This window comes from Anabrus simplex, chromosome 2 (assembly GCF_040414725.1).
Source record: "Anabrus simplex isolate iqAnaSimp1 chromosome 2, ASM4041472v1, whole genome shotgun sequence".
NCBI classification, from domain to species: domain Eukaryota; kingdom Metazoa; phylum Arthropoda; class Insecta; order Orthoptera; family Tettigoniidae; genus Anabrus; species Anabrus simplex.
Window position 1 is genome coordinate 161,516,691 of NC_090266.1, and position 14,469 is coordinate 161,531,159.

The 14,469-nt window shown below is 39.5% G+C and overlaps 1 protein-coding gene across 1 annotated transcript in view; it reads right to left on the reverse strand.

The window, feature by feature from the left end:
* The window catches only part of LOC136863474 (uncharacterized), a 338,595-nt gene that overhangs the window by 265,579 nt on the left and 58,547 nt on the right, over nt 1-14,469 (reverse strand). Inside the window, exon 5 of the mRNA XM_068225954.1 lies at nt 1,093-1,670. Coding sequence (XP_068082055.1) covers nt 1,093-1,670 — 578 coding nt within the window. The remainder of the gene's footprint in view (nt 1-1,092; nt 1,671-14,469) is intronic.

Here is a 14,469-nt window from a genome sequence, read left to right on the forward strand (position 1 = left end):
GCTTCGGCAGCCGGCACAATTCCTATTGCCGCTGCTAGATGGGGCTTTATTCATTTCCATTCCTGACCCTATCGAATGACTGGAAACAGGCTGTAGACTTTCGATGTACTTATTCTGATCATAAACCTATCATTTTTAATCTTTCCTGGGTTCGATTTAAACAGCCATATTTTCCTTCGGAGAACGTTCTTAGATTACAGTAGATTCTTTGGCATTTAAATAAAAATGTAAACATATTTGAAATAAACGATAGGAACGAGATTGACCGTCAAATTGTTCACCTCTATAATAAGGTCAATAATGCACGGAAGTACAGTATGTCATTCGTATCGCCAGAAATCCCGCACACTTGCCTACGCGCGACAATGGTGCTGGTCACATTATCAACAATGACAATGGAAGCAGATATAATTTACCGCCAAGTAGCGGTCTTGCATCTTGCTGTGGGGTCCAGAACATCTAATAATAATAATAATAATAATAATAATAATAATAATAATAATAATAATGTTCTGGACCGTCGTCAAATGTGTGGACCGCGCTAGAAACGGGTCCTGGACGGGTAATGACTAAGAATGCAGTCCGGTCGCGGTTTCAGCACCGCCAAGGCACCCAAGACGACAGCACGCCGGAGCTCCTGAAGGATTTGATCCATATTTGAAATGCTTATGGGAAAAGATGGCAAAGATTTAGGGACCCAACTTACTGGGTAGAATACCTGGACCTAGCCCGGCAAGTAAAAAATCGATTGCAGGAAAGAAAGATTGAAAAATGGGAGGAAACTTGCCGTAATCTATTAGAAAACGAGTCAGATCGCGAATTTTGGCGGATTCTCTCAGAAAAACAATCAGATCGTGAATTTCGGCGGATTATTTATCTAAAACAATAAGCATTCAATTATAAATTTCAGTATAATACCGTAGCGAAGCACGGGTATCTTGCTAGTTCTCAAATATAAGTGCTTCTGAGAAGAAATATTCATAATAATGCTATGGTGGGGCATTGGGTTTCCAATGGTTTCAACAAGGGCCACCAGCTGGAAAAGTCTGGGAACCACTGGAAAACGGAATTACGAAATTAGACTGTATTTACCATTTGTTGACGAAGTTCTTCCAGATGCTGCTGTGCTTGTGCCTGCGCCTGTGCAGTGGCCTGATCATTTGATGCTGAATGCGGCAGTGAACGTCTAATCTTCTTCAAATGCTGTGCCTGATGCTGCAGCTGCATATGTTGTTGATACATTTGCTGCTGCTGAGGAGTCAAATGTTGAGGGAAGAGTGCAGTGGGTGTGCCATCTGGTATGACACCCGTCATACCAGGCATACCACCATGTTGTTGCTGTTGCTGCTGCTGTAACTGCAACTTTTGTTGATATAGCTGCTGCTCTTGCATTAGTAACTGTTGCTGCCGCTGGTATGTCTGATTCTGTTGGCGAAATATTTGCTGATGTTGTTGTTGTTGATGCTGCTGCTGTTGTTGCTGATGTTGTTGTTGTTGCTGCTGAGCTTGCTGGAGTTGTTGATGTTGAAGCTGCTGTTGCAACTGCATTTGTTGCTGATTCTTGAGGTCCTGCTGGTAGTTGGACGATTGCTGTAGCTTTTGCTGTAACTGATGTTCAGGATTGGGTTTCTCATCAGAAGGGGACGGCCGAGGTGACGTACCTCCTAAACCTAGGGAACATCAAAATATGGTCTTAAATAGTACTGTTTACAGTTAAATAGTTACAGCCTATATTAAGAGAAGTGACAGTATCAATGAAGGAACACAACATTCTTTGTAATGGGAAAAAGAAGATAGTATATCATTCTATTTACTATTTCTGCTATGGTGCAAAAGATGCATTTATAAATATTGACATGTTCCATGAACCTCATAATAGCAACACTCCAGAAATCAAACCCAGACCCCCCACGATAGAGGTAGTCTTCCTACTCCTACACCATAGGGCTGGTGAGGGAAACTAATAGTTGGATGATTGTCCTCAACAGCAATTAATGTCTGTTTTCTTGCTTAGTGTTATATAATTCAAGTTGAAATAACTTTTCATGAAATACTGATCTAATCCTTCCCTATTTCAGTTTTAAATGCTGTATAGTTGTTTTCCATATTCATTATGAAATCTTGAGCATTATTTTGTTAAAAGAATATGATGTGTCTGATTATTATCAGCCAAGAAAAATACATTATAATAAAAACAAAAGAACTCAAAAAAGATAAAGGCAAAGAAAATAAATTAAAATATTCAACTAGTTCCACCAAATATAGGAGATTAATCTGGCCGGATGATGACCCTTACTTCCTCCACATCACATTGGGTTCTTTATGCATAAAAGGTCTGCGAGAGGCATACTATAATTGATCTGGCCATATTGGAGGCCCAATGTGGCACCTTTGAACTTGAGAAACCGATCAATAAAATTTATAATAATCCTGCGAAGGGGTTGTGGGAAAATGATATTAAGTTGAACCTGCCTATAACGGAACCTGGATTTAGCAGAAACCTGTCCTTACCAGATTATTTTGTGGTCGCAAAGGAATTCTTTTAAAATCCATCTAAACTACCTTGATTAAACAGAAACTGTCCAATGTAGAAACGGAAAGGAAAATCAGGTATATAACGGAGGTAAGGTAAGGGTGTATTCTGCCCAAAGGCAAGCTCGAACCTCCGCAGAGGTGTGCCTGAGCCAGAGTTTACGTATGGTAAGGTGGAAAATTCCTTCCCTTACCCTCCACCAACAGAGCGTGGCAACCCATCCAAATCTTGACCATGCCCAATGTTGCTTAACTTCGGAGATCTCACAGGATCCGGTGTTTAAACATGGCTACGGCTACAGAAATTATTCAAAATTCGACTACAGCCGAATATTGGTTATTGTTCCATCTGCACTGCATATGTGCAAAGTTATTTTAATTGCATAGGCTTGGTTTAGTGTAAGAGAAGGCCCAATGTCTTTAACTATGCCAATAAAGACATTTATCTACCTATCTATCTATCTACCTATCTATCTATCTACAGGATTTACTAACTCACTCCCTCGGTATGCTGAATGGGCCTCAAGTACACAAACCTATTTCCGGGTGGGTAAATACACTGTGCTGATAACAACTCCACTAACTATGACATTCTCTGAGTTACGCAGTGCATTGTGTTTCTGTGGTTATATAGTAGAGTCTGAGTTACAACTATGGCTTCAAAGAAGAGAAATGTGTTAGATATGAATGTTAAAATGCAAGTTATTCATGTGTGAGAAAAATACAAGTTATTGGTGAAACAAATTGTCAAAAAGCTTAAAGTTGGGAAGATGTAAGTTTATGAAGTTTTAGAGGTGAGAAGTAAGGTTAAATGTAAGTGGTTAATAGTAATATTTTATTGAGACGTAGCATGGTGTACATAAGATTTGTTGGTTCCTCTTTGTGATGTAAAAAATGAAATTAAGTGGTATATGTACTTAAATAAATAATGTACCGTAACTCTGTTCATGTTTGTACAATAAACCAACTTGTTAAGATTTATCACGTGTATCATGTATCACATGATTATGGGACATGCAATTATGCATTTACTTCAATTCTGTATCCAGAAACTGTTCTAAATGGAAATGTCTCGACAGCGGAAATATTTTTGGCCCCATGCAATTCTGTTATGGGCAGGTTCGACTATACAATAAAATTGACTACATTAGTTGAGAAGAAAGGAGTTTTTTTTGCTAGTTGTTTTATGTCGCACCGACACAGATAGGTCTTACGGTGACGATGGGACAGGAAAGGGCTAAGAGTGGGAAGGAAGCGGCCGTGGCCTTAATTAAGGTACAGCATTTGCCTGGTGTGAAAATGGGAAACCACGGAAAACCATTTTCAGAGCTGCCGACAGTGGGGTTCGAACCTACTATCTCCCGAATACTGGATACTGGCCGCACTTAGGCGACTGCAGCTATCGAGCTTGGTAAGAAAGGATTTAAGGACCAGCATTTTATATATATTTACTCACTCGATTCACACTATACTACATACTTCTTCACCACTCCCATGTGACTGAAGATGATCATTTAATAATACAAAGTTACAAATTTAATGTACCATTATCTGCTGCTAGGTACCCCACCAGGAAAAATATTGCAACTCTCTGAAAACACATTTCAGTTTATTACACCTACAGATAAAAAATATTATAGTAAATAATTGCATATTCAGCTAAACATATCATATGCAGGTTTTAGGGTATTGAATGTAAAAATATCAGCCTATTCAGGCAATATATTAGATATCCACTTTGGGCATCAATACTTGCCTGTACTCTTGCATGGAGACAATCATGAAGGAGGCAAAGATCATCTTACATTATGTTTCAAGGCATATCTTTCTCCTGTCGATATAATTCTGTTAGATTTCAGGCAGTCTGATAGACTGCATCAGGTGTTGGCCCATCATGTTACATACAGTATATGCTTAATGAGGGTAAATCTCTGGCTATTGTACTGGCTAGCAAAGTTGTCAAACATCTTCTATAGCATGTTGAGTAGCACTAACAGCATGTGAGAGGGCATTATCATGCTGGAACAGTGCACCATATTCTTATTGCAAGAACAGAAGTAGAAGTGATAAAATAATATTCTGGTGCTGTTCAGTACTGCCCCTGTCCCTCCATTTTCTTGGTTAAAACTTTCTACCAAAGGTACGAACTGCTTATGAAACCATTCTTTGAATAATAGTCATCCTTATTCTGGTTCCTGTAGAAGACAGTACATTACTATTTTTGAATGATCTTGGATTTTTTTATTTTCCAATAACCATGAGTAGTGAGATAGTAGGTTCGAACCCCACTGTCGGCAGCCCTGAATATGGTTTTCCGTGGTTTCCCATTTTCACAGCAGGCAAATGCTGGGGCTGTACCTTAATTAAGGCCACGGCCGCTTCCTTCCCACTCCTAGTCCTTTCCCGTCCCATCGTCGCCGTAAGACCTATCTGTGTCGGTGTGACGTAAAAGCAACTAGCAAAAAAAAAGTAAGTTGTGTCTCCCTGCTGTATTATTGCACACCAAAACTGTGGTACATTCCTTGCTCATTGTGAAACCAGGAGCACTAGCTTTGTTTTTAGTGGTGAGACTGTTATTTGGCGATATCTTAACATTTAATGCAGTTCTGTCACAGTTGTAAACTTTTTGGGATGAATAATCCCTTAAAGAAATTATGTTTACAAACACACTTACAACAAACTCATGCACTTCTGGGTGATACGCTGGTGAGGATCCTCCCGTGATGTATAACTGTCATAGCAGAACTGGCAGTAGGATAACATCCACAGATTCCTTGCCTGTCATAAGAGGTGACTAAAAGGGCCCCCAGGGTCTCTGAACTTTGGAGCATGAGTTGGTGACCACAGGGTTCTTAGCTGAGTCCTGGCATTGCTTCCACTTGCTTGTGCCAGTCTCCTTACTCCTCCTCTTCTGTTGGCCCAGCCAGCTATTACTCACAGTAAATCTGGAATCAGTGTTCATTAGCTTACTGAGCTGGAGTGCTTTCTCTTGGATTACAGGACCACTCATGAAACTCCTCTCTTTCTTCCCCCTGTGGTTGGGGGCAGTACAATACCATCCACAGTTTCCCTGCCTGTCATAAGAGGTGACTGAAAGGGCCCCCAGGGTCTCTGAGCTTTGGAGCATGGGTTGGTAACCATGGAGCCCTTAGATGAGTCCTGGTATTGCTTCCACTTGCTTGTGCCAGTCTCCTCACTTGGGTGTATCCTATCTGACCTCCCTTGGTCAACTCTTGTTCTTTTCCGACACCCATGGTATTAGAGCATTCGAAGTCCAAGGAGACTTTCATTTTCACACCCTTCATGACCCTTGTTTTTCTTTGGATGATACCATAATTTTTCAAAGCGTCAGATCCCTTCCATTTTTTAAAAATTATCAGTGTTATGTAGAGGATGGTTGCCTAGTTATACTGCCTATTAAAACAATTATCACCACCACCACCACTACCACTACCACTTTCTTGTGAAAAACCATACAAATAAAGCTTCATCAACATGTCGAACTCAGACATATTTTTATGTATGGCACTCCTCGATTACCTTCTCAGTCACAGTTACATAAAATTGTTCTACCGTGGCTTGATTTTCTTCCAATAACTTGTTGCTTTTCTGTAAATTAATTAACTACCTCCACAATGTTTAATGCCATGTTTTACAACCACTTTCACTTGCCCCAGATCATAGTTGACTACGTTTGATGAAGGACCTTCTTTCAAGGTTTTCTGCCAATTTTAGAAATATTGTGTCCCTGGTAAAAACTGAACTGACTTTTTCAGTGTTCTGCCTGATCCTCATTGTGAGTTCATGATCTCTCCTCAGAAATCAATTAATCCTTTCTAGTCCGGGGAAGTTATCTGTGAATCTTTTCTCGACCTTCTCCGTGTGGTTTAGATAACTCTTTACAGCATTACATACATTGCTGCCTCTCAATAGATATCTCCACCTGTCACATAGCAACTGCCCTACAGCATGTGATTTTTCCTGGTTGACACTGTTGGGACGACGACTTTGTGTTCATATCCATTCCTAAATTTGTCGTTAAGTGCTGTGTAAGGGACAGCAAACTGTTTGGATGTCTTCCATATGCTCATTTTACCCTGTTGGGCAGATTTTAGCGCATTTCCTAGGTGAATAATTTTGCACCTACACTGTTCTTCAGGTACTAGTTTCCTCACTTACTTTCTTGCCGTAATAGGTATCACTCTATAATAAGACAATTTCTTATGCAAAAAGCTGTAACTTTATCACTGTACAGCCTAGAAACTAATAGTATAGATTGCAGTATCCACTTAGTCTGTGTTCAGAATTTAGTGCTATGTAACCAAAAGTTTCGTTGAGGTATACAAAAGTACAGAAATTCTTCACTTCGTTACAGCATTATCTAGTGAGCTCTACACAACAACTGCAAGTATTATTAGCACTCACTCTGCTAGTCTATAATGTTCCCTTTGTTCATTCACCATTCACCGTCTTCATTGTTGTTGCAGTTTCATGGGAGGGCCTGGGTTTCACAAAGAAGATGGAATGATCAATATTACCCTACCATATCCGTATTACCCCATGTTATGGTTTTTACATAAAATAATTTTACAGTCCTTCTTTCTTATAGGTTTTAACTTTAACAGCTATAAATATATAATACTTTGTGTGGGCACTGGGATTGTCAAACTGGAGTATTTTTGATGACTAGGAGATGTTAAATGGATGTACTCATAAGGCAACCTCAGTACACTATCATATATAGCAGGGCTGTCCAGCGTTCATTTGCACTTGGGCACATTCGCATGGTAACAAAGGGTACGTGGATGCCAGGTTACGGCTGCACTACTTTGATACTACTGCTGCCTTATCCTAGTTATTTCTGGGGCCACTGGGGCTAGCCAGGTTATTTTTGATTTTGGCTAGGGGTTTAAGACCAGATGACTTTTCTTGAGATGAAAAGGGATGGAAAGCCAGCAGCTAGCCTCTGAGCTAATCACACCCCCCACCCACCCTACTGTTGCTGTACTACTAGGACTAATAGTAATAATAAATCTAAAATTAACAAATATATGAAATTATATTTACTCACATATTTCATGTGAAATTTGAGGTAAATCAGGAATGTAAGTGGAACAGGCTGTTCATATGCATCAACCTTTCACGAATTGCGAGCACTAGTCATTTAGGCCTAGATCAGATTTATGGCTTTATGGGCTCAAAGGAAAGGATATAACAAATTTTCTGAGATTGAGGACGGTGCTTTTAAGACAAAAAGTAAGAACCTTCATTCAAATGCAAAAGGATTGGTTTCAAATATTAATTAAAACTTAATTTGGAAATGAATTGCGAAGGGTAAGGGCATCGTGAGCGACATGACATCTGCAGGCACCACACTGGACAGCGCTGGTATATAGGTTTCCACTAAATTGTGGCTCAAATTTAATACCATTGAAACAGTTTGTTTCTTCTCAATCATGACTGATCTGCATTTAAGATTATGTTGTTTTTGTAGCCTTTTCTTAAATGATTGTAAAGAAATTGGAAATTTATTAAACATCTTCCTTGGTAAGTTATTCCAATCCCTAACTCCCCTTCCTATAAATGAATATTTGCCCCATCTTGTCCTCTTGAATTCCAGCTTTATCTTCATCTTGTGATCTTTCCTACTTTCGAAGACACCACTCAAACTTATTCGTCTACTGATGTCATTCCACACCACCTCTACACTGATACCTCAGAACATGCCACTTAGTCAAGCAGCTCGTCTCCTTTCTCCCAAGTCCTCCCAACCCAAACTTTGCAACATTTTTGTCGGAAATCACCCAGAACAAATCGAGCTGCTTTCCTTTGGATTTTTTCCAGTTCTTGGATCAAGTAATCCTGGTGAGGGTCCCATACACTGGAACTGTACTCTAGTTGGGCTCTTACCAGAGACTTACATGCCCTCTCCTTTACATCCTTACTACAACCCCTAAATACCCTCACAACCATGTACAGAGATCTGTACCCTTTATTTACAATCATATTTATGTGATCACCCCAAAGAAGATCTTTCCTTACATTAACACCTAGGTATTTACAATGATCCCCAAGATGAACTTTGACCCCATCAATGCAGTAATTAAAACTGAGAGGACTTTTCGTATTTGTGAAACTCACAACCTGACTTTTAACCCCGTTTATCTTTTTCTAAGATCAAATCAAGGTTTTGTTCAATATTAGACCACTTAGGTGCCTGAGAATCACTTTAAATATTGAGCTAACATATTAAAGCCACTTGCAGGGTACGTGCCATCCAGAATAAACCTTATGAAAGAGCTTGCTGTTACCAATCAGGATGCTCAATGGTGCAGTCAGTTAGTTATTTTCCTTCTGTTTTTAAGATATTCAGCTCCATGGCTAAATCATTGGCATGCTGGATTTTGGTACAAGGGGTCGCAGGTTCAATTCTCGGCTGGGTCAGGGATTTTAACTTTTCTTGGTTAATTCGTCTGGCTCATGGATTGTGTGTGTATGCTCACTTCATCATCGGGGTAGGGCTCCATCCTCATAGATGCAAGGGTTGCCTGTAGATGTCAGTTCAAAAGACCTGTACCAGGCTTCTTTGGAGGCCATATATTATTATTATTATTATTATTATTATGATTATTATTATTATTATTATTATTATTATTATTATTATTATTATTATTATTATTATTATTATTATTATTGTTATTATTATTTTACTCTGATTCTTTTAACATGCTGGATGGTAGAGGCTGATTGGGATAGTGACCATAGTACCTCCATATCTCGTAAGTTATGAAGTCTGATCATAAATATTCTTACAAACTTCCTGCCAAGTTTCTCCATTCTTCCCACGACACTGTTTGGTAGTATAAAGGATAGGTAATTTCTCCTGCAAACAGTATATATTAGCCTCCAAATTTATTCTGCTGATTCCAGTGTGTTGTAATCATGGAATAGGGCGATTATGAAAATCGTTTTGCGGTAATAGCACCGCACAAGGTAGGAAGACATCATTCAGACACCCTTGATACCTTTAAGAAGCAGAATGTCTATCAAACGATCGAATGATTCAGCGAGACTAGGATTATGTCTCACCACCATTGTTTGGGACATTTGAGGTCTGCTAGGACACTACAACTCATCAATGCTGTGAAACAAAAAATTGCCAAAACCTTGTGTGAAAACAAAAGGTAATGTTTTAAGACAAACTACTTCCAAGGTGCCAAGAAATGATCTTGGTCTGGTCGTTTCCCATTTTCACACCAGGCAAATGCTAGGGCTGTACCTTAATTAAGGCCACGGCCGCTTCCTTCCCATCCCTAGGCCTTTCCCATCCAATCGTTGCCATAAGACCTATCTGTGTCGGTGCGACGTGAAGCAAATAGATCTTGGTCTGAAAGCTCTTTGTTGTAGGACAGTACACTTCCTAACAGCACAATTGAAGAAGCAGTGGCTGGTCAAATGCTGAGCAAGCCCGCAAAATGATCCTTGGAAAATTCTTTTTCTTGATGAGAAAGTTTTCATGGTTGAGGAACACTTTAACTATGGTGTCTATGCCCAAGAGAGGTCATCATCTGGCATCACTGATGGTTTAGTGAGGAGTTTCTTATGATGGAGTTTTGGACATCCAGTTTTGCACAGAAGGTACATATCAGCTAAAATGTACTGAAACACAGTGCTATGTTTTACTGTAAAGCACTTACATCAAACTTTGTTCATGGGATGGAATTAGAGTTTTCAACAGGACTCTGCTCCAGCACACAAGGCCAAGACAACTGAAGAACGCAAGCAAATATTTCTGACTTCATTTCCAATACTGATTGGATTACAAATTGAGGTGAGTGCTTGAGAAAATGGTCTGCAAGAAGAGATAACCTAGTACTGACACCCTAAAGAAGAGCCTTCATACCCAAACAAGTATTTGTATGAAGAACTTCAGTCCATCCTTTTCTTGAATAAAAGACTTTTGTTGACCACCTATCAGTTGCTTCATGACACCATATTTTTATTTACCTGTCTGTACGCCATACATTGTTCTTATAGCCTTCTCCTTCTCCTTATTCTTCTTCTTCTTCTTCTAATGCTTTCCTCACACCAGAGGGGTCCCAGGTGCGAACTGTGTCGCACAATTGGATTGATGATGCTTGTTGTTTAAAGGGGCCTAACATCGAGGTCACCGGGCGAGTTGGCCGTGCGCGTAGAGGCGCGCGGCTGTGAGCTTGCATCCGGGAGATAGTAGGTTCGAATCCCACTATCGGCAGCCCTGAAGATGGTTTTCCGTGGTTTCCCATTTTCACACCAGGCAAATGCTGGGGCTGTACCTTAATTAAGGCCACGGCCGCTTCCTTCCAACTCCTAGGCCTTTCCCATCCCATCGTCGCCATAAGACCTATCTGTGTCGGTGCGACGTAAAGCCCCTAGCAAAATTTAAAAAAAAAACCCATCGAGGTCATCAGCCCCAGTCACAATTGGATTTGGCCCTGTTTTATGGCTGGATGCCCTTACTGATGTTAACCCTATATGGAGGGATGTAATCTCTATTGCGTTTTTCTGTAGTGGTTGGTAGTGTGGTGTGTTGTCTGAATATGAAGAGGAGAGTGTTGGGACAGACACAAACACTCAGTCCCTGAGCCAGAAGAATTAATCAGAAGCGATTAAAATCCCATTGCCTTTTGCAACAGGAAACCACTGCATTAAAGATTCTGAGAGATATTCCAATAAATCCAGATGGCATGGCTGCAACATCAGATCAGAGCTGGCCGTGTGGATCGTCTACCTCCGTTTGGAGACGACGGCTTAAGAAGAAGATTAAAATCCCCAACCAGTTCGGGAATCAAACCGGGACCTTCTGAACCGAAGAGTAGTCCGTTGACCATTCAGCCTACGAGTCGGGCTATTATAGCCTAATATGAATTATTGTCTGGCGACAGGAAGGGCATCCAGCTGTAAAATCATGTCACATAATTTCATATTACCTCATCCCTGATGCTGTATCAGAAAACAGGACTGAGGGATAGGCAAACATATAACAATATTCGTGGCCAGACCAGGTAAATCTTCAGAACTCCATTATACATAGGTCCACCAAACCATCTTTGATTACTGTTTCATTGCCAAAGCCCAAAAATTTTATCCATCTCAGTCCACTAGTATCACATTCAAAACAATCTGGAAAGCCAGTCTTCTCTGTCTTCTTCTTACCAAGTTTGCACCATTATGATAGTTCTCTTTGTTAACAACTGTGTTTCTATCAGGCCAGTCACAGTTCTCCATTTGTTCCATACTTTATACTTTCCTTTTAGCTTTTCAAGCATTTTTTTCCTTCTGAATTGCCAATAACCAACAACACAGAATTTTGCATTTTAAACATTCTCAGATGCCACTGACCTAAGCCAGGAAAAAACCTTCTACCTTGGGAACTGAAGGATGGCGACTAACCAGCTTTTCCACTGAAGCCAGCTACACAATTCGACTAAGTTTCTTCTTGCTAATATTATTTTCTTGTACATTTTTTAATGTTTCTGTTAATTAGAATATTTTTGCTGGTCATTTCCATTGACCCCTTACTGTTAAATATTGTAGAATAAATCTCTGAAAACTATAAAGACAGTTAGTGGGACGTGAAATCAGTAACATTATTATTATTATTATTATTATTATTATTATTATTATTATTATTATTATTATTATTATTATTATTTTATATATATATTTGTGCGAATAAGCCCATTAAGACTAGGCAAAATACTTAAAGGCATTCATTTGCCTTCCTTTGTGGCCATATTTCTTTCATTCTTTTAGTGTGGACTTCCTTTCTGTTTTAAGATCAGGTTGTTCCAGTCTTCTTCTTTGGTCTTTCTTCTTGGTCAACTTGCCATTTGAATCTGAAGATTACCCATTTTTGGTCAACTGCTGGTGTAATTCATGCCTGTTTCAAATTGGTTTTGTTTTTGCCAATCCATTTTATTGTGCCTGGTTTAGCTTTACTCCTGTTTATATAGAATTCAACTATTTGTTTGTTAAGTCTCTCTGGATGTATTCTTTTAACATGTCTATAGAATCATAGCCTGTGTTTTTTGATGTCACTGTGAATATTTGTGTTCTGTTTGATTTCCTGTCTGCCTCTAAGTTGGTATTGTCTGTCGGTGAGTTTCGGGACTAGTATTTTTCTTATGATTTTGCGTTACTTTTTCTCAATGTTTTCAATGTCTGCTTTCCTGTTTAAAATTAGCGTCTCTGATCCATAAAGACATTCTGGTTTAATGACTGTATTGTAATGTCTCATTATTATTATTAATATTATTATTATTATTATTATTATTAAAAAGCCCATGGTGCAACAGCCCCGAAGGCCCATGGCCTACCAAGCAACTGTTGCTCAGTCTGAAGGCCTGCAGATTACGACGTGTCGTATGGTCAGCACGACAAATCCTCTTGGCCGTTATTCTTGGCTTCCTAGTCTCTGGCTGCCATCTCACCATCAGATAGCTACTCAATTGTAATCATGTAGGCTGAGTTGACCTCAAACCAGCCCTCAAAACCAGGAAAAAATCCCTGACCTAGCCGGGAATTGAACCCAGGGACTCCGGGAAAGAGGCAGGCCGGCTTATTATTATTTTAGGGTAAATAAAATGACAGGTCAGTGCAGGAAGACAGTTTTTATCCTATTATATGTTCCTGTCATTACTTCATTTTCACTTGTTTTTTTTCCTTTTAATTACTAACATTGACCATTTGATTTCCTTTTCTCCTTTTACATATTTGTCAGATGTTTGTGGTCTTTTACCACCTGTATTGATCTTTACCATTTTGTCTCTTCTGTTTTCCTGTGTTTATCTGGATTTCTTCTTATTCTACTCTTCACATGTCAAGATAGAGAACTGTCAAGGTTCTGCCGGTCCTCTTGAAGAAGCTGGCAAGCAGGAACGAGCTCACCAGGGCCTGATGATACTTGTTTCAAGGGACCTATCATCTAGGTCATTGGCCTCATCAGGGGCTGAAAGCAGTGGGTATAGAAGAATTGGGATAGATGAAGGGAGAAGCAATCTATTTGAAGGTTACTGTATATGAACTGTATATTTCATCCTCTTCCCCTCTCACTGAATGGGCTATCCTTCTATGTTTGTCCATTTTCCCCACAATTTTACCCTCCTCATTCATAGTTTCTTCACTTTTCTTATGGTTGTCCGGCTTGATAGGTTCTCCTTCTAGGTTTGTCCAGTTTTCTCCACACTTTTACCATCCCAATTCATTGTTTCTTCACCTTTCTTATGGTTATCCAGCTTGATGAGCTCTCTTTCTATGTTTGTCCAGTTTTCCCACACTTTTAGCATCCTCATTCATTGTTTCTTCACTTTTCTTATAGTTATCTGGCTTTGTTCTTATCCCACACTTCCTTCATCAAGACTCATCAAGACGATGGCCCCTTCCCAAACTGACCTTTCAATGCTGCACAGGTAAGAAAGCTAACTGGAGTGAAATGTGAAATACCGGTACTGTTTATGTATATATAGGAAACAAATGAGAGCAGCAACTTACCGTATAAATACACGTGGTTACAGTACACAAAAGAAAGACATGGGTCCAACATTTTCAGCTGCTGCCTTCATTAGTGGAGGACAGAATAAGAGTGATTGTGGTCATTGTTAACAAGGAGATGATTTTGTGAAGTACAGCAGTTGAATGGGTTGATTTTATACACATCTCATTTTCATAGTAACTGATTCTATAAATCGTAAATGTCAGCAATCAATCTTTAATTAGGGCTGTCGCCCAGGTGGCAGATTCCCTATCAGTTCTTTACCTAGATTTTTCTTAAACATTTTCAAAGAACATGAAAATTTATCGAACATTTCCCTTGATAATTTATTCCAATCCCTTACTGCTCGTCCTAAAAATCAATTTTTGCACCAATCTGTTCTCTTGAATTCCAACTTTATCTTC